Raw genomic sequence first — 26,375 nt, forward strand, 5'->3', positions numbered from 1 at the left:
ATGGCAACATTATGGCACAACCTAACCCCTATCCATTTTTATATGAGCAGAAAACACTTCTGCATGGGGAGAGGTGGTAATTTTTAGTTCTGTCTGCTTCATATACTCCTCCCCCAGCTATTTAACTCACTCCTTTGCTTTCTGAAGCTGTTTTTGCTGTGAAAAGGCAGATTTGCCAGTTTAGTGATATTGTGCATGATGTATAATTGGCCTCTGAGTTGTAGGAGCACTGGGGGGATGACAGAGTTGACAAAACAAGACTCTTCTTTGGTAAATGCATTTATCTCTGATGTTAACATATGTATTCCTCTGTTCTGTGTAGAGCAGGGGTGTCGAACTCTGGCACCCCAGATGTTCATGGACTACAATTCTCATCACTCCCTGCCAATTGGCCATGCTGGCAAGTGTCTATGCTGGTGGGAGTCGTAGTCCATGAACATCTGTGGCCCAGAGTTGGACACCCATGATGTAGAGGAAAAATGAGTCTCAAGTTGTGAGATATGAGCATGTTGGGGGTTTGTGTGTGTATGTGTGGCCTGTGTGAAAATCTGCATGGTTGTAAGATGTTAATGAGGATATTTAAAGCAGACAATATTTAGGCCTTGATTCTACACTATTTTGAAGTTAGTAGGAACTTCATGTAGGAATATATGAAGGGCTTCAATTCCATATCGTGGTTCTTTGAAATCAGCGCTGCACTTAATGCTCAGAAATGTTTCCTGACCATATTTAGTTTCCTGTTGTTTGGACTCAGAAGCAATATGACCATTATGATTCTGTCTTGTTTGTGTTTTTTGCAAACCCCCACAGCTGATGACATAAAGCCATGCCCGCGCTGTGCAGCTTATATAATAAAGATGAACGATGGAAGCTGTAATCACATGACCTGTGCTGTCTGCGGCTGTGAATTCTGTTGGCTGTGTATGAAGGAGATTTCAGACTTGCATTATTTAAGGTATGTATGAGAAATGTTAAGTTATCAGAAGTGTATTTGATTCTTTATCCTAGTCTGACATGAATTCTGTTACTGTCCCCTGTTAAATCTGTCTTAAAATGACTTAATAAAAGAAAGAACTTTCTGAGATTAGACAAGGAAGGGACCTTTCAAGGAAAATGTGAAGCCTCCTTAGAAGCCTGCATTTACTATTGGAAGTGCCTTTTGGGTGAAGAGTTGTGCATGTGTCTATGCTAGTTTATCACACTTCAGGGAGAACATTAAAGTAATTTGGGAAGCCACAGGGGTTATTTTGTTATAGAACATGGACAAATTCACTTCCTGTAATAAGCTGCAAGGGAATCCATCTCAGCAGTCCCCTTCCTTGTAATGGATCTTGGCCACTTGGAAGACTTCCTCACTATCATTGAATAGAATCAGGTTTGAAATCACTCGTTCAGCTTTTTGTGGTGCCTGGCAGTGTTAAGACACAGTGAAACATTCTCCCTTCTCTCTTCTGGCTTCATTTTATTTTGGGTCATGGAGCACATGGTGGATATATGTAATCTCCTTCTGTGATGGACAAGGATCTGTCCTGGCCCAGAGGGAAAATCAGCCCTAAGATGAGCCCATTGAGGTGCTGTTCCAGCATCCAGTCACCTTTGAAAAGGGGGATGAGCAGAGACGAGGGAATGGAGTTTTGTCTCAGAGAGAGAGAGAGAGAGAGAGAGCAGTGACAGCTCAGGTCTGGTTCAGGAAAGAGTGAAAGGTATCTGTGCCTAGTAGTGTGGCGGAGTGGTTTACCTCTGTTTCTAGGAGGGAGAGAAGAGAGTGCTCAATTGTTAGGCCTGCCTGTAGTGAGAAGCAGACCTTGTGTTATTTAGTCTGACTGTGGGCAAGGGAACGCTGGTGTGGGTGGAATCTTGACAGAGAGTCTCAGAGAGATGATCCAACCTAGTGGCTCATCAGTAAAACTCAGTTTGTTATGACTAGTCTCTGAAGTCATAACCAGTTTCAATGTTTGTGCCTCAGCCAAGTTTCTGCTTTATCTACTACCTGGAGAGCTGTGCTGCTGCTTTGCTCCTTTAAAACTAACCTGAAAATAAATAAATCTTTCTTAGTTTTGTTTATATAGTAGCCCAGCCTCAGCGATCTTAATAATCTTCTTGTGTACCACAAAAATTTATCTCACAGCAGTGAAACCAAAGCCTATACATTCACTACCTGTAGAACGTCTGGAAACTGAAGGGAAGGTTTATAGTTCCGAATCTCAGGAGGTTCTGTGTGTCCCTTCAATAGGGGAAAAAGACTTCTCACAACTTCCTATTTTTCCCTTTATTCTGTGTTTTTATGTCCCAGAGGAACACAACCCTACTTTTACAATGCTTATCTTGATTATGTTTCAGAAAAGACCATCTCTCTTCTTTCCTCCCCCATAGAGGCTTATTTCTCCATATTTGGCACCCTCATTATGTGCCTGAGTGGTTGAAAATAAACAACTCCTCCTACTCATTTTTGCTTTTACCATTGAAAGGCATGACACAGTCTAATATGGGCAAAATGCACTGTGCCTCTTGCCCGTTCCCCACCCCAGTGTAACTAGTAGTTGTAACTTGTAGTTACTTAGTGTAACTTGTAGTTACTTAGATTCAAGTTAAAGCTTCTGGGTTTTTTGGAAAGGATTTATTTTCAATTACCTACTTACTTTGTCTGTTAGAATGTTTGATTTACACTGCTGATTCCTTAGGACTGCAATCCTTTTGTTTGTCTTACTTCTGGAATGTTTCTTCCTCTAGCCCATCAGGCTGTACATTCTGGGGGAAAAAACCGTGGAGTCGGAAGAAAAAAATCCTGTGGCAGCTGGGGACGCTTGTGGGTGCACCTGTAGGAATTGCCTTAATAGCTGGTATTGCTATTCCAGCTATGATAATTGGAATCCCCGTATATGTGGGACGCAAGGTAAGGTGGCTGTGCTTGCAGAACTAAGGTTAATTTGTGGCATAATTAAAGGCATATTTGCGCAATTATTTTGTGTTTAATATTGGGTAAGCCTCTCCCCACTCCCCCACCCACCCCAGTTCCAGTTTGGCCTGTTTGATCTTTCCTAACTTCATACAGCCACAGTACATTACTACATTACTACTGTTTTCTCTCTGTTGCTGCCAGGAGAGACGAAACATTAGAATGCAACAGCCAGGTTTTTTGAGAAGAACTACCAGAGGGAGCTTATTGTATCAGCCCTGAAGAATCTGGTCGTCTTATTTTTTTAGTTTCCAAGTGTAATTCAAAGTGCAGGATTTGACTTCAAGCTATGAATGACATGTTTTGATTATCATTCTAAAGCAGGAGTGTCCAACTCTGGTTCTTCAGATGTTCATTGACTACAATTCCCATCAGCCCCTGCTGGCATGGCCAATTGGGAATTGTAGTCCATGAACATCTGAAGCACCCCTGATCTAAAGGGATGCTTTTACACATCTCTTGCCCCACCCATCCTCTTGTGATCTAAGATCATATGAGGAATCTCTCTTAGGGTGCCAACTTAGGTGAGAGATTGTGGTATCATCCAGGATCCTTCTTGGCTAAGGTTCCAGATTTTTAGACTTTCCTAGACAAGGAGACCCTTCTCTCCAACTCACTGCTGTTCTTTTGAATCCTGTTCTGATGAGCCTTCCAATTTGAGGTTATCCAGAAATGAGCTTTTAAAAATAGAGAAAGTTGGTTTTATAAGTCTCACTGTTTGTTCTTGCTATTTTGTTTACGTGACTTTTCTTGTGTTGTGGTAGTTTTATTTTGTATTAACCCTTTTGGCAGCATTGCTGTGAAATTAGGTGGTGAAGAGGGCAAAAAACCCAAGCCTCAAAATATTCAACAGTTCATGCCATACTGTCATCTGCTTCCCTTGCTGAACCACAGAGGCAGCGTGGTGTAGTGGTTAAGAGCAGTGGACTCTAATCTGGAGAACCGGGTTTGATTCCCTGCTCCTACACATGAAGCCTGATAGGAGACCTTGGAATAGTCACCAGTCTCTCACACTTAGACTTGTAGTAGAAAAAAGCGGAGTATGAATCCAACTTTTCTTCTACTGTTCTTGAACCATCATTTGTTTTCAGTCACATTCTGTCTTCTGTTTGTTGGGATACTCTGTTTATGTAATGCAACCACTGAAGCAGAAAGAATGCCTTAGTATTCTTGGTACTGCCAGTGCAATCATCAAGAACAGTTTCAAGTGTTTCATCCTTGAAAATGATTGGCATATTTGTAGATCTTTGTGTGGTGCAGGAAGTTAGTTACCCCAAAAGTTCGGCCTTTTGCTGAAGCTTTTTTGTTAACTTGGTGACTGTAGCTTTATGGCTGGCCTACAACATGGCCTTTGCCTGGTAGATTTATGGTCTCAGCAAAAGAATGATAGTTTGGAAAACAATAATAACACTGAGAGGGATGGGGTAGGGTTAACATCAAGATCACAGTTTTTATGTCAGTAGTTGTACATGATAAAATTGAATAAATAAAGAAATAATAAGCAACCGGAGAGAGTGACATAACTGTTGCAGATAGCTATTAAAATTTCCATGTTAAAACAGAGAAGGGACCCCCCTAGTTTCTTGAGCCCGTGGGCACTTCTGGAATTTTGAGAAACAAAATGGCTGCCATGGGAGGCACATATTAGCGAGGCTGTCACAAAATGCAAGGGAGGTTCAAGCCAAGAGTCCTCCTGTGATGGGAATATTGTTTCTGAATGGGTGGTTCCTTCAGATCTTGCTTCCAATGAGTTTGAGAAAGGCCAGGACTGGCTGTTTGCTGTAGGGAGGAAGTGCTTTTGGAAAGAAGCAACAGGTGACCTGAAACTGGCTGGCACCACTGTGCCTACTGGCCAGGCTGCAGATCAGAGAAATAGAGGTTTCCCAGATCAAAGGAAAACCTACGTACACAACTGATGAAGTAACTGGACCCTTTCTAAGAGGACTTTTCCAAAGTCTAGGGCAGGGGTAGGGAACCTGCGGCTCTCCAGATGTTCAGGAACTACAATTCCCATCAGCCTCTGTCAGCATGGCCAATTGGCCATGCTGGTAGGGGCTGATGGAATTGTAGTTCCCGGAACATCTGGAGAGCCGCAGGTTCCTACCCCGGGTCTAGGGTGGGGACAAAGATATTTTAAAACACATTGGTTTTAAAATGTTACAGCTTGTACATGGTAAAACTCTGTTGTGTCTTACTTTAGGGGCCGCTTATGCAGGGTCGGCCTCCCAGCTCGCCTTCTTAACGCCGGCGAGAGTTTCTGGCCAAGGCGCATGGATTGCCCGCCTGCACGGAAGCGCGAAAGCAGGCGGGCAGGGGAGGTCGGTAGAAGGCAGGCGGCTCCAAGACGGAGTCAGGCCTGATTTTCACCGCACGCCAGCGTATGGCGCCGGGGTAGCCCGCTTCACGACGCCGCCCCTCCGACCCCCCGGAGGTCGGAGGACAGGTATGGCTGCTACTCAGCAGACGCACGAAGGACAATGGCCAAGTGGGAGGGAGGGGAATAGTTCTGCGGCGGTTCGCACTCAAGTTGCCGTAGGGAAGACGCCCTTCCCAACAACAAACTCTGTTGAAGGGAAGAAAGGTTTAGGGCGGCCTGGAGGTCAGCCTCGCGGGAGGGGAAGCTGATTGTCGCTGCCGCGCTTTGCAGCAGTGGCGCCTGGTGTAACTGGCGGCCTGGGCGTATGCTTTTACCGCCCCCAGGCCATCGTATTTGGGCCGTGCATAAACGGCCTTAGTTTTGCAACATGCTAAGTGTGATGAGTAACATGTCCTGAAATATCTTCCTTTTTCTTTTCCTTCAGATTCACAATCGCTATGAAGGCAAGGATGTTTCAAAGCATAAGAGGAACTTGGCCATTGCAGGTGGTGTAACCTTGTCTGTAATAGTTTCACCGGTTGTAGCTGCAGTAACTGTAGGTAAGTAAGGAAGCTTATGAAGAAAAATCTGGAAAACCTTTTATTGTGAATTAAAACCATTCACAGCACTTCTGCTGTAAAAGTGGGGCATGAAGAATGGCTGTTAATTATGATGTTACTAGACCAGACCAGTACTAGACTAGTTCCTCTGGCAAGGAACCCAGTATCAAGATATATGAATCATTTTAACAAAAGAAGCTGCAGCATAATTGCCTCTCCAGTCTTCCTCAGTTATTTCTTTCTAAAAGCTTTTGTAGATTCCTCTTGGAAAACCAGAACCCTAGTTTAAGGGTTCACAGTCACTTATAGAGTTAGATGTATACACCAGCATTTTGCATCCCATTGGCATAGTGATCCTGGTGGAAGAATCAGATCATAGACATCATGGAATTATATGCAAACCTGTTTCTTCCATTGAAACGAATGGGGAAACCATTAGAAGTGGAAACTTTCTGGGCCTAGAGATACTGTTGTACCAGAAGGTGCTGGCAGGGATGGAGCAAATTCCTTTTGTATTTTTGGTATGAATTCTGTATTTCTTTTTCAAAGTCTTCCATCATGCCCCTCTTGTACAATGATTACAAAAAAATATGGAATGGTTTATTTAAAAGAAATATGGAAAGTGTCCCCAGTCCTTACAGACTGTAGTAACCTACATTTTTCCTTGCAGGTATAGGTGTCCCTATTATGTTGGCCTACGTGTATGGAGTAGTTCCTATCTCCCTCTGTCGAAGTGGAGGCTGTGGTGTATCTGCCGGCAATGGAAAGGGTGTCAGAATAGAATTTGACGATGAAAACGATATAACTGTTGGTGGAACACATGCAGCAGCAGGTGAGGAATGTTTCTTTTGGATGGGGTGACTGTAGCATTCAGTTCCAGACTTGTCCGTGATATGGGGATAGCCAAAGTGCAGAACATTTGCAATAATAATGCGATGCTTGCACTATCTATGAACTGCACTGTTTCTGTTGGAGGTAACATCTTCTCTTTCATTGTGTGCCCAAGTGACTCTCTTCTATCCCTGAGAAGGTGGCTGAATCCATTTGAGTTTTTGAAAATTAACAGTTTTGACTGGAAGGCTGCTTCTAGGGCTCCCTTTTTTCAAAGGTACCCCAAATCTCTGTAAATACTGGGATTTTTTAGGTAACCTTGAGGAGAATAAACTATAGGATAGATGGAAAATTTCACTGCAAGCTAGCATAGCCATGGCTGGTATGATTTTTCCAAGAGCTAAGCTTACCTCTACATTAGAGAAAATTGAATAGAATATTTTCTTCCTGTGAGCTTGAAGCAACGCTCTTAATTTTTTTTTAAAAAAAATGCAGATAGCACGTCAGTAGCAGAGGCCCGTCAGAACCCCAGCATAGGGGAAGGAAGCGTGGCTGGGTTGACTGGGAGCCTGAGTGCGAGCGGCAGCCACATGGACCGAATAGGAGCCTTTCATCTCGAGATGACAACCCTTGTCAGTGAAGCCAGCCACCTTATGGCTCTTTGCTGGAGCCTAGGCATCATCAGGAAGCTTATCAGGAAGTACAATGGTCAACTGCTTCAACAGGTACAGAAACCCTTGAAACATCATTTCTTGTTCTGTGTATGGCTTCAGTTAGCATTTGGCATTTGCAGCTGCTTGTTCTTTCTGGGTACGATTAAAATGCCTCCTGAGAAAGGGGGTCGGGGCTTGGTTTTGAAACAGGTTGGGATGTGTCCAGAGCAAAAGAAGGCTACCCCCAACCCAAGGAGATTTGAGTAAATCATCGACCAGTCTCAGATTGTCATTGATTAGGTGTGGTGGCTTGGCAATTGCAGGATTTACTGCATGAAGAAGATGGTGTGCATCCTTTCCAGTCTGGTTTCAAGGCTGGTATTGGGTCTTGGTTTCTCTTGTGGATGACATGCTGGGGAGATGGATGGAAGGAGCACCACAGACCTCTTGGATATAAATTCAACTCTTGTTATTCTTATTTATTGTAGTGTATCCTTGCATGCCAGTTGCTTGTTGGGTGGGGGGGGGCACCAGCAGGGAGGAACTTTGGTGCCATACTTGTGGGCCTTGCAGGGCATCGTATTGACCACTGTGGAAGGCAAGATAGGCTAGATGGAGCATTAGTCTAATCCAACAGGGTTTATATGTGCTGAACTAATGGAGAAGTATTGCTTTAATTTATTACATTTGAAGATTAATTTTTGTGACTAACAAAACAGGAGTAACAGGAGAACCTGCCATTAGAAATTGACAAAAATCTATCAGTTGTAGGAAATTGGATGGTCAGTGAAACAATTCAAGAGTGATATCCAAATGCATAATTACTGAAAATAATATTAAGTTTTTTCCCCAAGGTTGGAAGTCCAAGCAGATGTGCAGAAGGAGAGATGTAGTCTGAGTGGAGAATCGGGCACTGTTAGTTTAGGAACAGTTAGTGACAATGCTAGCACCAAAGCAATGGCTGGATCCATTCTCAATTCCTACATGCCATTGGACAGGTAAGACTGCAATAGCGAAAGGGTGTGTGTGTGTGTCGGGGAGGGCGGGGATCTAGCTGAACTCTAGTAATTTGGGGGCCAGTGAGAATCACTGGGGGATGATGGGAAAATGCTGTTCTTTCCATCCCCCCCAAAAACCCTCTAGAAGCTCTTAAGAACCACCTCCTTCCATTTGTTTTCACTGTTACTTGCAACTGCTTCAAGAGCAACAAGCATATTTGCAGTTCTTTTTAATTTGTGGTTCTTTTTAATTTACAAACTATGATATTCCCCTCATTTGCCATTTTACTGCACTAACATTCGTCCAGTAGTCAACTTCACATCTGTTACTTTGCATTGATAGATCTTCGTTATGGTCAAGTTTGCAAATAGCCACTTGCCAGGCTGCTTATGACAAGTAACAACTGTTCACACCTAGGCAAGATTGGGAAGCCCATGCTCAATGTCAGCACCTACAAGAGTGGTCATTTTCCAGGACCCAGAGACTAGATAGCACCGCCATGTTGTTTCCATTAATGTACACAAGTGTCTTCTATTGATGTGCTGTCCAGCAACTCTCTTCCATTCCTCTGCCATTTTTGCAGTGCATCCAGTGAGTGGTGAGGAGCTGGGAGGGGTCATAGCTAGAGGGGTCATTGCATCTGTGGAGGCAGCAGCAGAAGAGGAGTTCGTCAATCTGGCCTAGCACCATTGCTCTGCCTTGGCTCATGTAGATTCTACTACTGGCCTAGAATGATGTAGAGCCAGATAGCCTGCCATTATACTCCGTTCAGCATAAAGAATGAAGTGCAGTCCTGTGTCCTTAGGCGTAAGTGGAGCAGTGGAAACAAATAGGGTCTGAGAATCAGATGGCGCTCGCTGACAGCCTGTAACGACATTACCTGCACTGGTAAATATTGATTTTTGTAAAAAGATCATTTATCTTGCCCTGGACAGCTATTAGCAAGACTTCCCTTTTCGTAAAGTTGCGCCCACCATTTTGTCTCCTGTGGCAGGTGCAGCTATAGAAAAAGGGAAAGTCTTGCTAATAGCCATCTAGGCTATTTACAAAGATCGCTGTTTACCAGTGTAGGAATAATGGTTGTGACACAAGTGGCACTTAAATACAATTCTCCTACGCTAACAGAAAATCGGAAAGGGGGGGAGGGAAGGGGCAGCAAGCATCAGGACCCAAGGAGCATTCAACATAAAGAAGAACCAGGAAGATCTGGCAGATTCTTCCACACATCTTCTTGGTTGTTTCTGTGAAAAGGGTATGACACTGGGAGGACTACCAGCAGCAGCAGCAGCAGCAGCAGCAGCAGCAGCAGCAGCAGCAGCAGCAGAATTTGGCCATTGCATTTCTGTGTGAAGAGGTTCTTTTCTTCCCATGCTGATGGTGTGGAGGGGGCAGGGTGAGGAATGTACCTGTTGTCCAGTGGCTTGGCCCAGCATTCCCTTCCATTTTACATATACATACAGTCACCCACAACACTCATTGGGGAGGGGGGAATTGAACTCACCAGCCCGCCTGCCTTACTCACACAGCAGTGGAGACGGCAGCAACAACTTTCACTTCTCTTCAGCTGCCTGTAGCAGTGGCCCCTCTTGGTTTTCCTCACCCACTTGGCATGATGATGGCAGCAGCTCCACTCCCTAAGAACTGCCTGAGGGCAGTAGAGGTTGTCATACCAGTTACGGTCAGAAAAAGATGCATTCCAGCCAAGTGTGGCTTGAGAAGTCAGCAGTTTGTGCTCCTTTTTCGACACCATCTGTTAGTTTTGTTCTAAACTGCTTTGATCATCTTTGCAATTAGCCAAGACCAATTCATAACTTTCATTTTTCTTCACCCCCCCCCCCAATTCTGTCTAGAGAGGGCAGCAGCATGGAGGTGCAAGTAGACATCGAATCAAAGCCCATGAAGTTCAGACACCACAGTGGAAGCAGCAGTGTTGAGGATGGTGGGACCGCGTGCCATGGTAATTCTGGTTGTTCGTCAACCTGCTTGTCGGAAAGCAAATCTAGCACCACCAAGTGGTGCAAAGATGCAACAGCAGGGAAAAAATGTAAAGGTAAACTAAGAAAAAAAGGTAGCATGAAGATAAATGAGACCCGAGAGGACATGGATGCTCAGTTATTGGAACAACGAAGCACAAACTCCAGTGAATTTGACTCTCCTTCTCTCAGTGACAGTATCCCTTCTGTAGCTGATTCCCACTCCAGTCATTTTTCTGAGTTTAGTTGCTCTGATATGGAGAGTATGAAAACTTCATGTAGCCACGGCTCCAGTGATTACCATACTCGCTTTACTACCGTTTGCATTCTTCCAGAGGTCGAAAATGACCGCTTAGAAAACTCTCCACACCAAAGTGGCAATCCTTTGACTCCGGGTTCCGCCATTCTAACTCAGAGGTTTCATTGTGCTGAGTTGGTTACATTGCTGAAGAATGTGTTTATAACGGGACTTCCAGCAATGCAGACATGGGTACTAGTGAAACACTGAAAGAAACAAACAACAATCATTCACAGCATGCTGTGGAGTTAAACACTGCAATTCAGACTGAGATTTAAACCTGTTAAATGCTGCAGAAGTTTATGTACCACTAATGAACCCTTGCCTGGTAGCTGGCCGGGTAATTTTTTCATGTGGCCAGCAGAAGCAAGACTTCAATGCAATGTACATTTTATATGTCTCCACAAAGATGGAGTGTTTTGTGTGGAACTTGGTTTCAGAGCTATGTGAAGTGACATGAAGGTTTTAACAAGTGCATTACAATGTGGATCTTTTTATGACTTCTCAAGCAACTTGCTACCGAAGATCTGTGTTAATGTACTTGGAGGCGAATGATAACTAGCTAGCATTTATCAAAGAAGTTACTGTTTCTTAGAATGTTCATGTAACACGTCTCCCAGTGGACTTTCAGGAGCACAGCTGTGATTTAACATCATGCTATAGTGAATAGTACATACCTGAAGGAGCTGCAGCAGCCATGCCAAATAAGTTTTAGTAATAATCAATTTTGCCTTCTACCTGGGAAAAGATGTAACTATTATTATTTGCATTGGAGCAAACTGTCTGTCTGAAGTGGAATGTAATCTGTTAATGCTGAGACACAATCTTTGAGCAAGGTTATGGCATTTATCATAACTTTAAATAAAAAAATGGTACTTGATGTATGGTAGGTAGCAAGGTGACGTCTCCTTATCAGAAGAGCAGGGGGAATGAATTATATTTGCAACTGACAGCAGCAGATAAGGCAATGATATGCTGTATAAAGTTTTGTAAGACTTAAATCATTTTAATTTGTAATCATTGTAGAGAAGCTGATACAGTCACCATTTACCAGGGGACATCAGTTATGCTGTTTAATTCTCGGTGCCTTTGGAGAAGACTGGGGGTCTTAAAGTGCCTGGTCTGTTGATCATTTCACGGTCCAGTTTTCCAGAATGTCCTCCTCTTGGCCACCTCTTTGGAATCTGGAGGAAAACTACAGAAAATCAACTGACTATGGTAGATTAATGGGTATCATAATACTGAAATATTAGCCTACCAAAGACTCACTCAGGCTTTTCACAGATAACTTTTTCTCACCTCCCTTTGCAAGTCACATGCACAGAAATAAAGCACAGTGCAGAGCTTGCACAAACACAGCAGATGGGCTTAAAAAAAATCACTGGCTTTTGCGGGTGGGGGGGCTTCTCCCTCCTCTTGCTTATGGAAGATGTTCAGCTGAATGAAGCTAGCTCAGGCGCCTGCACTGTTAGATGCCTGCTATACAATTCATAATGAAGCGTGCCCTCTCCCCTTTTCCAAGAGAAAGAGAGAGGCGGATCTTCACATAACAGTCTCCAATATTGTTTGTAGCATTTTGTACGCTATAGCCATTATGAAAGCAATACTGAAAAGTTTTTTTGATTTTTGTATAGAACTTGCCAGAGCTGCAGTGCTTTTCTTTCCTTCACCAGTTCTCAATCTAAGCTTATAACACTAGTGCCAGAGATGTTATTTGATAATACTTGTTACAATATTTGTATATTTGCTGTTTCATTTTGCTCAATGACGTGTGTAAACTGCATACCTGAAATAAATGTCTGAGTAATATTTGACATACCCTTTGTCTATTGAAGGAAGAGCTCAATTGATTGTACAAGTAATTCTCAGAGGCTTTCATTATCCCAAGTTTTGCTGTCTGCTGGTCCATTCTTGATTAGGTCTCAACCAACGAGCCAGCGTGCAGTGTAGGGCTAAGAGTACATGCACTCCCAATCTGGAAAACCGGTTTGATTCCCCACTCTGCCACTTGAGCTGTGGAAGCTTATCTGGTGAACTAGATTAGCTTGTGCACTCCAACACATGCCAGCTATGTAAGTGACTCTTTGGGCTAGTCAAGGTTGTTCAGCTCTTCTTGTGCCCCACCCACCTCACAGGGTGTTTGTTGGTGGGGGGAGGGAGGGAAAGGAGTTTGGGGTGTTGTGTGGTTTCCGGGCTGTATGGCCGTGTTCTAGTAGCATTTTCTCCTGATGTTTCTCCTGCATCTGTGGCTGGCATCTTCAGAGAATCATTATGATGCTACTGAAAGGACTGGTTGTAGTGGGGTTTCCGGGCTGTGTGGCCGTGGTCTAGTAGACATTGTTCCTCAATGTTCTCTGCTTCTGGTATCTTGTATTGGTATCTTCAGAGGTGTATCAGAGAGAGAAGTCTGTTACACACTGTTGAATCTAGCCGTGAAAGCCTTTGACAATACTACTGAAAGGAGTTTGTAACAGGACAGAAAAGGGAGATATAAATCCAATACTACTTCTTAAAACACCCTTTTCAAAGGATGATACTTCAAAAAAATAATTTTAACTATTATTAAACTATTTCCTACTGTTCCTGACTTCTTTTTCTGCCAGACTAGTCTTCCATAAAGTTGGTTTCATTAAGTAAAAATACTCTAAAATGTATAAGTGCTGGAGTACTCAGGAGTTTGTGGTGGTGCCGGAAGCATGAACAACTTAAAAATCCCAAGCCGCTTGTAAAGCCCCTGTGCAGCCAGAAGAGCTGGTTGCACACTTTCAGTTTTGGTCTGAAGCCCACACCAGTCCAAGGGGACTTTCACAGGCTGAAAGGTCAAAGCTGACTTTAGTCAGTTCCACCCTTGGAAACACCCCCGGAACGCTCCCGCCACCTTCCGCGAGGGCTCCTGTTCAAGATGAGTGCTGTCACAGCAGCAGCTTCTGTATTTAGGCCCCACAGAGCTGCACAGCACCCTTCCCACTGGCTTTAGTGCCTCTCCCACCAGTGTATTTGCCCCTTGTGCCAGCATGTGAGGGTGTGCCACCTCCACAGCCCCCCCCCCCTCAATTGCACTATATAATAGATTAATGGCATATGGTGAGCGATGTTGCTAAATTACACCTGCCCTTTTGGACAATTTGACTAATAAAACCTGTCCTCTAGGTTTTCCAGTTTCAATTAAAATAACGTGTCATGTAGGTCTGCTCTGAGGCTTCCATGACACATCTGTTGTTTATATGGTCTAATGTATGGAATTCTATCCTTAAGCATTTGTCACTAGAATTACTCTTATTGATTATTGTGAGGATGATGAAATGGGAGTGTGAAATATTGTGTATGTAAACGGTAAACCAGTCTTCATAGGAAGCCTCCCGGCCCTTGAATGGAATGTTTGCCATTAAGTGCACGGAACACCTGGATAGTAGCCCAAAAATGTGGTATGAAAAAATAAATTTTGAAAATAGAAATCTATTAAGGCATGAAAATATAGGGCCTTTTAGAAAAGTTGACAGCTGTAGTAGGATGATCGCTGCACTATTTACAGAGGGCTGTTTGTTCATTAAAACATTTATACCTTGCTTTTACTTATGGTTCAAGGCAGCTTGCGAATGTACAGCAAATGTAAGCCAACACTAAAACGATAACATTGTACAGTATTTTTCATCTTTTTAAATTTATCATTTTTTTACATTTTTGCAAAAAAAACCCTTGTATTTTTAATTGGTACAAATACTACCTACAAATGCTTTAAGTCCCGCCAAGTAAACGTGTTGTGATTAATAAAATTATCGGAGAAAAGAAGTACCACTAAGAAATGTTACATTGACTGGTGGCCAAAAGCAAGGTACGCTGTTTCTAACATTTTAGAAATTCCTACTTTTTGCTTTTCTGTGTATTGCTAATGTATTATTCCTCTGTCAGATATTTCAGGAAGTATTCAAGAATCCATTAGGTTCTACAGCAGTTCTCTGAGGTTTTCCAGATGGATCTCTTCCCATCAGGCCCCCTGGGACAGCATGGCTGTGGCAGGGGCTGATGGGAATTGTAGTCCATGAACATCTGGAGAGACGCAGGTTGCAGAGTCCTCCTCAAATTTGAATCAAGTGAATATTGTTTGAGTGGTTTTGCTTGTGAAAACATGCATTCTAGAATGGGAATGATCCTGATTAATGGGATGGGAAGGCATCTGCAGTGAATTCAGGGTGGACATCACGCAGGGCATAATGAATAAGAAACATGCTGCCACAGCATGTAGCTACTGACTTGGACCCCTTTTGAAAGGACATTGTACAAGTTCACTGCTGATATACCTACCCACGGCTATTAGCCATGCTATCTAACTTCCAGAGAGAAACTGCCACATACTGAGGCGCAGCTGGTGAAGGCTGTTACCTTCCTGCCCTTTAGACACCCAGGGAAAAGCTGTTGGACCCTGTTGCCAATAAGATACTCAGCAATTCTGGTCTGATTAGCAGGGCTTTTCCTGTAAATCACCTGTTATCAAAATGGTTCGATGAACTATGATAGCGTATCAAAGGGCCTCTCTCCACAAGCTTGCATAAAGTATAGAGGTCAATTTTATTTTGAACAGTCTCTGATGTTATTTGCTCACTCATGCCTTTATGTGACTACAGGTCTACAGCTAGGAAAGAAGCCACTACCACAGCAGAAAACTGACCAGCCATCTTCGGACTCCACCCCCACCTAACTGCCAAGTAGTTGTGGATTTGCCTTTGAAGCACCCTGTGCTTGAGCTTCTTTCTGGCAATGATGAAAGCTCAGCATTTCCCTTGCCTGTTTTTCAGAATTACACCATTAAAACTGCAATTATGGAAATACCCTTCGGAAATGGTAGAGAAGTGTGATCTGGGGTTTATTTGCACTGCTCTTTAGAACCTCACAGCTTCCTTGGAATATTCCTCATTTAATTTCAACACTTTCCCTTCTGTCTCTAAAATCATTGACTGGATAAAACGATGACTGGATTACACCTTAATGGAGAGCACAGCTGCTCCTTTGGGGTATTTCACCAAGGGAGTTGGTCTGGATGTCTCCTTGAGACAGCAGCATCCATGGTGGTTTAGAAAAGGGTTTGAAGCAGGTATAAAGCAAGATGGAGTCTGGGACACTTGAATTTTCTTGTACCTCAGATGTAACATCTGGACATTGAACTGCCCCCCCCCCCTCCCCATAGCAACTTTGCTCTGCTTCCACATTATCCTCTCAACAAAACTGTGGGGAAAGTTGACTGTGAAACAGTGACTAAACCCAACATCACACAGTGAGATGTCAGGGAAAGGTGGTAATTCAACTGAGGATGTCCCAGATCCTAGCACACCACTAACTGCTAAATATCAAGCAGCTGTTTCCAAGATTTTTCTTTTTTAGTGTTCAAGCCCAATGCATATTTTTTGATGAATCAAGCAGCTACTTACTATTATTTTTATTGTTGAAGAGCTCAGGCTAGTCACACTGCCTTCACTATTCCCTGGGACATGTGTGAAGCTGCTCAAAGCTGGTCCACCTCCAGGTGAGGCCTAGAGATACTCCAGAATTACAACTGGACTCAAGACTCGAGCTCAGTTCTCTAGTAGACTCCCTGGTATCACATCCACACTGAGCACCCTCCCCAAGAATCCTTCTCAAAGCTCTAGGAATGTCCCACCCTTCCATCTCTCTGATAAATGATCTGTCCTGTGGACCATACATTTGCCACATGTGTCTGTATAACATTAATTCCTGCACTTAATGCAGCAATTTTGCAACATAAAACACTATTTTGTCTCTTCAGGAGGAGATTTTAAAAATCTCGGGGCCACAGCCTAGATGCTAATTGCAGGTAGCTTTTCTCACAGTAGACATTATTACGGTATCTGACCTGCTGCTGCTCCTGATCAATGTAACAAGTTGTAGCAGGGCTGATGTTTTATTGAGCAAGTGTATATCTGCTGGTGCTCTCCTGGTGATTAATATTTCTTGCTTCATTTTATCCATACATCAGCAGCCATTCTCACAAACCATATTAGTCATGTGGCTTTTTCACTTTAAGGAGCCTTTCCAAAAAGAGAGCATGTGCCTTCATTTTTCTTCTTTCATTTTGTATTTTCTTCCCTCTTGACTAGGAGGCAACAAGCTTTACTACTAGGTGACCAAGTCTTAGGGCCAGTACAAAGTCATTGTATAAATAACCCTATTTGAACACTTTCACAACAGCATTTGAAGGTTTTTGTTTTTTAAAGCATTTTTATAGAACATTCTCCAGACTGGTCTGTTTTTAAGTGATCAGCATTCTCAGCCATTGACAGAGTTATACAGCCAACAAGACAGGATGCCTAGAAGGAAAACGCCGAACCGATTGGACTACTGTTCGTTGCTGCTAAGCCACATCAGGCTTAACTTGAAGTTTAATGATATCAGGATCGTGCAATTGATCTGTAGTGAGACAGGATAGTCCAAAAAGGGTGACTTCATATGGGGAGTAAGTATTGTCTAAATGTCTGTAATCCCACAGTCTGCATTTCTGGCACTAGGCTGGCCTAGGAAATTGGCTCTTCACATTGTCATCTGGAGAGCAGCTGTAATTCTGGGTGATCCCCAGCTCCCACCTTGAGGTTGGCAACCATAGTTCACCTGGAGAAAATGACTGCTTTGGAAGGTTAACGCTATGGCATTATACTCAGCTGAGGTCTCTGCCCTCCCCAAACCACATCCTCCTCAGACTCCACCACAAAATCCAGGAATTTCCAACTTGTAGCTGGCAACACCAGCTATTGTCAAAGACCAAGAGGCCTGGAAAGGAACCTACCCCCCTTCCTTTTTACTCACAGAAACACTCCCTAGAATGCTCTGGTTGCTAAGTAATGGTTACTGCGGGAACTGGTTGCTTAAAGTTACAGGGGATCTTTTAATCATTTTTTATTTTTTAAACCCTCCAATGTATTTTTTAAGATTTTATATTTTTCTGCAAACCTAGCGTCTTTTTCAGGTTTGTGGAAAGCATTCTCTTGCTTGTTCACAGGTCCAGTCACTGGATTTGAATATCTTCAGATCTGGCTGACTTTGCCTTTAGTATATAGATTCCTAGTCCTACTGTATTATCTATTCAGTGTTCTATATGGTGCGATTATAATTTTTTCTAACAGTGTACTCTGTAATCCACCTTTTTTTAAGGATAGGCATTTAATTTGACTGTTCATAACTGTAAATCATTAACTATGAAGAATAAATATTTTGTGTACAGTGTGACAAACAGCAGACAGGAACGTAACGGTAGCATTGGGTTTGTATAAGGAAATAGCAACGTGATAAGCAAAAAAGCACTTCCACATGATCAAACGTGAGCAGCTGAAGCACAGGTGAACAGTCTGTTAAATGTACATCAGTGATCAGAACTAATGAAGACTTTGACCCCTTCCGCACAAGCAAAATAATGTGTTTTCAAACCACTTTCACAACTGTTTGCAAGTGGATTTTGCTATTCCACACAGCTTCAAAGAGCACTGAAAGCAGTTTGAAAGTGCATTATTCTGCATGTGTGGAATGAGCCTTTGAGCTGAACTGACATGTGCCAGAACATCCCAAAATGAGTTAATTTAATACACTGACAAAACTATATAAAATTGACTAAACAATGTATTAGGCAACTCACCAAAGGAACTTTCCCAAACTAATGAATAATGCACATAATATGCCACATATCTTTATTTTTAAATAAGAAAAGAACTACAAATAGGTAAGCTCTTAACTTAAATAAAACATAACATTTTTATTCTTATTTGTTAAAGAAAAAATAGCCACTGATAAATTATACCACCTTCAAAATTGTGCAAATACCTGAGCAACTCCTGCCATAATACAATGTGATATGCACACTAATAAATTACTATTTTCCAGTTTGTTTTAAAATGTTCTATTGCTTCAAAACATTTAACTACACAGAGTCTGTTCTGCTTCTTAACGCCACTGTTCACCAGAACTGCACAGGCAGCAGAAAAGGATCTTTGTACAACTAAAATAGACTTTTCATGTAGCTGGCTGTAGCACAGGCCCAACTATCAACCATTACCCAACAGTAGTGTACTGCTAAAGGTATCCCATGTCCCTGGGTCATTGCCGCCAAGTCCCACCCCCCTCCTGGCGTCCCTGCAGGCCGGCTCCTGCCCTCCCCAGGCCCTAAGGGGTGGGGCTCATCAGCCGTGGCATCTGCCTGGGCCACCTACTGCAGCACCCCACCCTCCCTGCCAGCCAGCTCTTACCCACCCCAGGGCCTGGGGAGAGCAGAAGCCGGTTTGCAGGGAGGCCAGGGTGCTGCCATGAGCAGCCCAGGTGGGCACTGCAGCACAGACTAGTCCAGGAATCAACCTGCCACCATGGCACCCATCCAAGCTGCCTCCCCCCTGAGCCTTGCCCTCCCCCAGCCTCCCTGCTGGCTCCTGTAAGTGGGGTGGGTGGAGAGCTGGGGGGGGGCATGGGGAGGTGATCATGCCTCCGGGCACCATTTAGGCCTGGTACACTACTGTTCCCCAAAAGGCTGATGTAGCTATACATATTCAGACCTCTCAAACACATTACTGCATATATTTCAGTTAGCAGTACTGATACAAGATAAGAATAAAGGAGTCAGTGTTGTCCTGTAAAGATGACCTAGTAGTGTACCCAACATGGGCTGGATGTGAGTGATCACATCAATGCACTGGTGACAGACAGAAGAGGGTGGATTCGTCTGCACCATAGCTAGATGCACACAGTAATCATGTGACCTGTCAAGAAACAAAAAGTGAAGCCTAGGTGCACAATGCCCTGGGACTGGGTTTTCACAGAAGTTATCAGTAAAATTAAAACAACACCGAATGCTCATTCATGCCGATGGGGCTTCTCCAAGAGAATTTTTCCCACAGAATTGCATATTAAAAGTGGTTTCTGAGAAGCAACTTTTTCTGAAGGTTCTTCTGTATCATAAGAACAAAGCTGTGTGACCAAAAACATATTATTAAACAAGTGGCCATATATGGCCTCCTCAATACATTTTAATGTAGTTGAGAATATTGTGATTATTAGATCAGTGTATGCATAGGAGCTACATTGTTAAGGGCTGTTCACTTCACTGGGAATGGAATCATCTCCTGCACCATCCTGATGTTCACATGCTCCTTCCCTCAAATAAACTCAGGTTCTTATCTATTCAATCATTCATTTTTCCTCACTGTGAATGACAGCCCATAAAGTATAAAAACATGCACGTGTACTCTGTAAGATAAAAATAAATGCTACCATAACAGATTTTCAATGTGCATGAACTGTACAAAAAAAATTGCAGCACACTCAGCCGTCCAAGTGAAACTGACTTTACCCCATGCAGATCTGCATAGTTTATATGCCCATCCTACAGGCATCGTGGGAATGCATGCAAGAGGCGGTTCCGAAACGAAGTCGTTTTAAAGTTCAAAGTCTCTTTTAAGGCTCTCCAGATCGTGTAAAGAAAACTGTTCATTTTGCTCTCTGGAAAGAGATTCAAACAGCTGCTGAACCTGCTCCACGGCGTTCTTGTTAAGAAGTCTCAGCACCAGCTGAAAAGGAAACAAGAAATATTTTTGTGATGTCGGCACTTATCAATAGCATTTTTTAGTAACTGCTAGCATTCACAAGTATTTCTTTAACTTTTTACTGATAACATCTTCAGAAAGACGTCCCACTGAAGAAATAGTTGCTCACCTTAAACCTTTCAGCTTTGCTCAGGTAGAGGAGGTGCTGATAAACCCGCCCAGCATCTTGGCAAAACGTGTCAGATTGCAGGGCTTGGATAAGTAATAGGAAATTGTCTCCTTCAAGTTTGTTGCTTAGCAGCATTGGCAAATCTTTGGGTTCAATAAGTGTTAAGAGTTCTGCACAGGCAGTGATGTCTCTACTGGCATTCACAGCATTTATCATCTGGCCAAACTCATAGGCATTTGACGGCTTAGAAATTATCAGCTTTTCTGGGGTTTTCAGTGGCACTGTAGTTTCAAGCTCTCCCTTTTTTGACCTGTGGTTGTTAACTGCAGTGTTCTGTGAAGCACAGGTCTGGATTTCCTCTTCTTCACACTCGTCCACCTTCACCGGGAACAACCACAAATCCATTGTTAGATACATGTATGCAACACTGAACATTTCATAACAGTGAACATCATCTGTGAGAATTTGTCCTGCACAATCCCTAATGAAAGGACTGTGTAAGAAGGCACAGTAGGAAACTGGGCCCCGATTTAATACTACGCGGGGAGCCACAGAGGAAGAAACACTACTCACTGCATAGGGCCTTACACTCAGCACCCACCCTGTCCTACAGCTGATCAGGGATTCTACTCTCAACTTCCATCATGTACCAAGAACTTCCTGCCCAATAACAGGCACAAAAACATTCTGCTGAAATTCTTTCTCTGGACCAAGTCCAGGCTCTCTATTTTCCCATTCCATCAGTAGATTCTATACTTAGATGTATGTGAACCTAGTCAAGCCTATGTATACATATTGTGTGTAAAGATCCAACCACAGAAATGTCTCAAGTTACTCCATGGTTTTATTTCCTTTGGGCTGATTCACATTGCTACTCAGCCATGACATAACTTAAGATGTTACCATAATTTGGGGTGCCCTATTTGGAGATTTTGGCCATAAATACCATATTGTTCCAGAGCATATCCAGAGAAGATTGACTTTTACCAGTCCAAATGCAGGAGCCTGGATACCATATGAAACATTATATATAGAATGGGATAGTAAATAAGCTGATACTTCAGTACTGTAACAATACCAAAAAAGATTTTCTTAATAGAGCACTAAATTCAGAAGTTCTGCCAGGCGTCTGCAACCAGGCATCTGCAACCAACTGGCCATGCTGGCAGGGGCTGATGGGAATTGTAGTCCATGAACATCTGGAGAGCCGGAGGTTGCAGACCCCTCCACCAAGATGCAGGTTGCTGAATTTATAACTCTGCACTGATTTGTCCAAAAGGGATCCCTGAAGTACCACATCAACAACTCCCAGATCTGGCAACTTGGAAGCTGAGTAAGTTGTCAAATAGAATTTGGCATCTATTATCCCAGTTCAGAGTACTTTAAAAAACTTCAGCGTAGTGAGGTTTTCAGAGCCAGGCAGGTTTAAAACAAAACAAAAGCAAGGAATACCTCTTGGATTTCAATTTTTTTCCTCTGCTTTTGCTGGCTGTTGTCTGTACCTTCTTTCTTCATTTTAAGCAGCTGGGTTGTTTCCTGTAGCTCCTTCTTTGCTTCATCAATATTTGGATCTTTTAGAAGAACTTTATTCAGATCATCAATACTAGCTTTGTAGTTCTGAAAGTTAGAAAATCGTTGGTCATCAAAAATTGAATGAGTTGGAAATCTCACTGTCTTCAAAAATACGCAGAGAACTGTGTGAAAGCAGGACTTTGGTGCTAAGAACTGGGACTGAGATGACTTCTTTAATGCATCTCTCCTGATTAACAGTGCTGAACTTGTGATATGATCCTGCAAGGAAATTCCTGCATTTTTAGAAATCCATTAGAGTGGGGCGAGATGGAACTCCTTCCCAGGCATCAGGCTGTCAGGAACAAAACAATGCCTATTGGTCTCCTCTGCAAGGACCCTGAAATCCTATAAAGATATGGTACACAGCTCAGGTCCCTGGGACACATGGAGGGTGGTTTACTGAGCATCCTCACAGTACCTGCCTGGGAATGCAGCAGAATGGAAAGTGAAACACAACAAAGGCTGGAGCAGCTGTTTACACAGAGACAGGATTCAGCAGGGATCCAGTGCAGAACACAGAGCAGCCATATGATTTTTACTCCCTCAGCTCTTCTCCTGACTGACATTAAGTACATGGTAAAAACAGATAATTCTGAATATTATTTCATGTGGGAAGCGTAGCCTATATCTAGTGCTGAACTTGCCCCCATGCAGACCGACACAGAGAACAGGGCCAGGTCAGATATGGGGTTTTCTGCTGCAGGCCCTGTTCCAAATTTTGCACAAAAATTCAACCTATCTGTGGTTATATCCAACATAATGGAGCGCTCCCTTACAGGGTGGCTTGGGGAGGATGGAAGAACAGCAGCTGTTGCTGCCACCTAAGCCGGATGGGCAAGCAAGAAAGAGAGCTGGAGTCATTGTTGCATGTGTCAGCAGGCAGGAGGGGGCCACGGGAGCTGCCACAAATGCCAGAGGGCAGACAGGAGGAGGGGAGAGCAGGCAAAGCAGGCCAACAGGGAAAGGGGAGTTGAAATTCCCCTCCCACCACCAAGGGGCTCATTGAGGGCTGCTCTGCAGATGAGTGGCATGTCTGATGAGTGCGTGGGAAGAGAGAGAGACACACACAAAAATGGATTTACCCCAGGGTTAGCTACAGATGCCTTGCATTGCTCGGGTAATGTGAAGACGCACTCTTTATCAACTTGCACTGTTGAGGACAGGCAGGGAATCTGGTCCAGCAAGACAAAAAATGCCTCAGGAAGCCCCATCTTCTCCCTCCTTCCCTCCCTCCCACAAGGCTGTGGCTTTATTCACCATCAGTGTCAACACTGCAGTAGGCAAATGTGACTGGTTAAACAGCACTGTGGGATCTCACTCACTAGAAGACCCTGGACTTGCTGCAATCACGTAATTATAAAATAAAATAGCACCCTAGCAGAAAAAGAAAGGCGGAATACAACTGCTGTAATTTGGTATAAATGCATTTGGTTTGGGGTTTTTTTTTGGGGGGGGGGTACTTGTTTTTCAAGCAATACCTCAGATCAGGACTATGTGAAATCTCAGCAATCACGTTCACAAGCACATGCTGAAGATGTTGTCCAAAATAGCCTACTTCCAATTTTTCTCTCAAATGACTACCAGGTATCACAAGAAAGTAGTCTGGGATGAAGACTAGCGAGACACAAGTCTTTCCTCACCAAGCCCTTTGCAGGGCCTCCAGTCTGGGGTGGCTGTCTTAACTCCCACTTTCTTTTCTACTTGGCATGGCTTCTCATGAACTCCAGGTTCTTGCTGCCAAACTCCCTCTTCAAAAGCAGCCAGTCCGGTTAATCTCCCAGCTACAGTTTCCTCCCACCATGGCCCCGACCCTTTTTCTTCCAGCTTCTGTGAGGCTTCGAAGACTTCTGGGAGAATTTGCAGGTGTCACAGGGCCTGTTAACCACTTCTGGTCTTGCCACTTAGTGACACCTTTTTTGAACACCTACATTTGGAGTGCTCATCTGCTGTCAGAGCTCTTTGCCATATGGAGGACGGGGCAGGTGGTTAACTGCTTCTGCCGACCCTGATATTCCCCAACTGACCCACTTGGTTGGCATCCAAACCCCATGTTGGGTACTTTCAAACCACCATTAACTTTCAAGCAAAGGAACATAACCCTCATCAGTAAATTGCACTTAATGTTTATGATTTGTATCTTCAAGTAACAGGGACATAACCCTCATCAGTAAATTGTACTTAATGTTTATGATTAAGGTTTCTCATATTGCTCTTACATCCCATACCCTGTATTATTGCTATTAAACTGAACACCTGCAAGTTAATGGCTGTGGTCTTTCCTTACCTGTAGTCCTTTGTATGCTACAGCCCTCCTATACAAAGCTTTTATGTTGGAGTCATCCAGGCTAAGAACATAATCACAGTCCTTTCTGGCCTCTTCGTACCGAGACAGCTTCAAGTAACAGAGGGCTCTAAGACAGAATAGTCAAAAACAGAGCTGCATAAGAACACAGACACTTGCAGGATCCTAAAACAGACTCTCCCACTGCCTTTTTGTGCATATGAGGTCATGCTAATTTGATCCCCACAGAGGATCTTAAATGGGATCAATCAGCCCCATTGTTCAACGGAATGGGGAAAAACCTACAGGGGCATAGACCTCTGCTGCGGAAGAAATCATTTATCTTTTCATACCCCACTATGAAGTAGCTCTTGCTCACAACCAACAGTAGTCTTAAATATAATTTGCAGGCTCCAATTATTATTTTTTTAAACAAGACAGGATAGCATGCAAAGCAGGCATAGTTGCAGATCCCAACTTACCTGTTAGTGTAGATGGTACATTCCTCAGGATTTAATTCCATACATTCATTGTACTTTGACAATGCTTCTTCATATTTACCCTTCTTCACAAGTTCATTCCCTTTATTCTTAAGAGTTTTGAACATCTCTCCTGCTTTTTTACCTGTTCCCCAAAATGGATAAAAGGGATTAACTATCAGCAACCTGGCACAGAAAATAAATTCTTGCACTGCTTCTGTAGCTTTGAGAAAGCAAGAACGAAATTCCAGGAGTAGATGTCTTTTCATTCCTTGGAGAATCTTTCTTCACACGGTCACATTTTTGAATAGAACAATCCATACAATGAATTGCATTAGCAGTGGACATGCAAATAGTTTTCTACTGTAAGCCAAGATTAAAACTGGAAACTGGGGATCTTACTTAGTGGAATATGAAAAATATTTTATCACTACACTGTTTAGTTCCAAATAACATATATGACCCATTCAAGGGTTTCTCTGTACACAATGAAGTTAACCTAATTTTTACTACTGAATGAAGCTCCCTGGTTTCTGCTAGCGATCTCCAGAAAGTCTCCTGACTTTTGCAATGGCTTTTAGAGGAACAGGGGGTTACAAGCAGTTCCAGAGGATGGAATGCTTAAATATTCCATGGCACATGCACACATACTCAAGAAATTGCATGGAAACACCTCTGCAGATAATGTCCAATATCCCACCTTTCTCCAGAAAGCGGACCCAAAGTGGTTTCCTCTATATTGTTTTCCTCTATATTTTATTCTCACAACAATCCTTGTGAAATAGATTAGATTGAGAGAGTGCAGCCGGCCTAAGGCTACCCAGTGATTCCCACGGCAGAGTCAGGATTCAAATGCCCGATCCTAATCTGGCACTCTAACCACTATGAACCATGGTTCTCTTTCAGCCCAATCCAGAGGCCCTGATGGTCATGGAACGCATTGCGGTGCCACCCCACCACCTCCACAGGGTTTTCTGGCAGCATGGGGAGAAAGAAAAAGCCCCAAACCCCACCACCACCAGAAAGCCCTTCTGCCGGCCACCCCTGAACTGAAGGGCTGAACGGACTCACAAGAATGGTGTAAGTCCAGGCCCAGGCCCATGGTGCAACTAGCCACAAACCTGGGGTGGAAACGCTCAGGAAAGCCCCTGCCCACCCCTCCCCATGCCAGCACCAGATTGGGATGTCAGCACAGCTCCGCAACAGCCCAGACTTTAGGGTTTCACCACTGCAGAGCTGAGGGGAGGCCGGCAGCTGGCCTAGGTACCCCTGTGCTGGCGGAGGGGACAAACATGGCAGTTTAGCCCACACTGCCTCTGCAAATGGTTCGGCCCCATCTGGATTAGGCCATTAATATTATTTATATTAATAATGAGCCTAAATCATTTTTAAAGAAATAGTTTGTCTGCCATGCTACTGAAATACTCATAGATTCATTAAACATACTAGAAATCTGTGGTTTTTGATCTTCGTGCTTAGTAGTCGATTTGTACTGGTTTGTCTGTGACACAAAGTTTTCTCCATCCCACTGGTGTAACTGAGCCGAAACAGGAACAACTGGTATCGGGGACAGCTTCTCTCTCCAACTTGCACCATCTTGGTCTATTAACGTTCTTGTTATCCTAGAAAGAAAAACACGTTTTTCCAAAGGAATGAATCACATCTTTTAAAATATCCTCAATCAATTATTTATGTCATCATTCTCAAAGAAGACAAAT

General features: G+C 43.4%; 2 protein-coding genes across 2 annotated transcripts in view; one reads left to right on the forward strand and one right to left on the reverse strand.

The window, feature by feature from the left end:
* The window catches only part of RNF19A (ring finger protein 19A, RBR E3 ubiquitin protein ligase), a 43,757-nt gene extending 31,317 nt beyond the window's left edge, over positions 1-12,440 (forward strand). The window contains 9 exon segments of the mRNA XM_048507772.1: positions 811-955; positions 2,731-2,893; positions 5,758-5,872; positions 6,543-6,704; positions 7,199-7,365; positions 7,367-7,428; positions 8,211-8,354; positions 10,206-10,762; positions 10,765-12,440. Coding sequence (XP_048363729.1) covers positions 811-955; positions 2,731-2,893; positions 5,758-5,872; positions 6,543-6,704; positions 7,199-7,365; positions 7,367-7,428; positions 8,211-8,354; positions 10,206-10,762; positions 10,765-10,904 — 1,655 coding nt within the window. The 3' untranslated portion in view covers positions 10,905-12,440.
* A 5,857-nt stretch (positions 12,441-18,297) lies between these two features.
* The window catches only part of SPAG1 (sperm associated antigen 1), a 39,809-nt gene continuing 31,731 nt past the window's right edge, over positions 18,298-26,375 (reverse strand). Inside the window, exons 14-19 of the mRNA XM_048508211.1 lie at positions 26,104-26,279; positions 24,661-24,802; positions 24,182-24,308; positions 21,778-21,942; positions 20,326-20,703; positions 18,298-20,180 (exon numbers count right to left, since the gene is read on the reverse strand). Coding sequence (XP_048364168.1) covers positions 20,049-20,180; positions 20,326-20,703; positions 21,778-21,942; positions 24,182-24,308; positions 24,661-24,802; positions 26,104-26,279 — 1,120 coding nt within the window. The 3' untranslated portion in view covers positions 18,298-20,048. The remainder of the gene's footprint in view (positions 20,181-20,325; positions 20,704-21,777; positions 21,943-24,181; positions 24,309-24,660; positions 24,803-26,103; positions 26,280-26,375) is intronic.

The sequence above is a fragment of the Sphaerodactylus townsendi genome, linkage group LG09 (genome assembly GCF_021028975.2).
Source record: "Sphaerodactylus townsendi isolate TG3544 linkage group LG09, MPM_Stown_v2.3, whole genome shotgun sequence".
Taxonomy (NCBI): domain Eukaryota; kingdom Metazoa; phylum Chordata; class Lepidosauria; order Squamata; family Sphaerodactylidae; genus Sphaerodactylus; species Sphaerodactylus townsendi.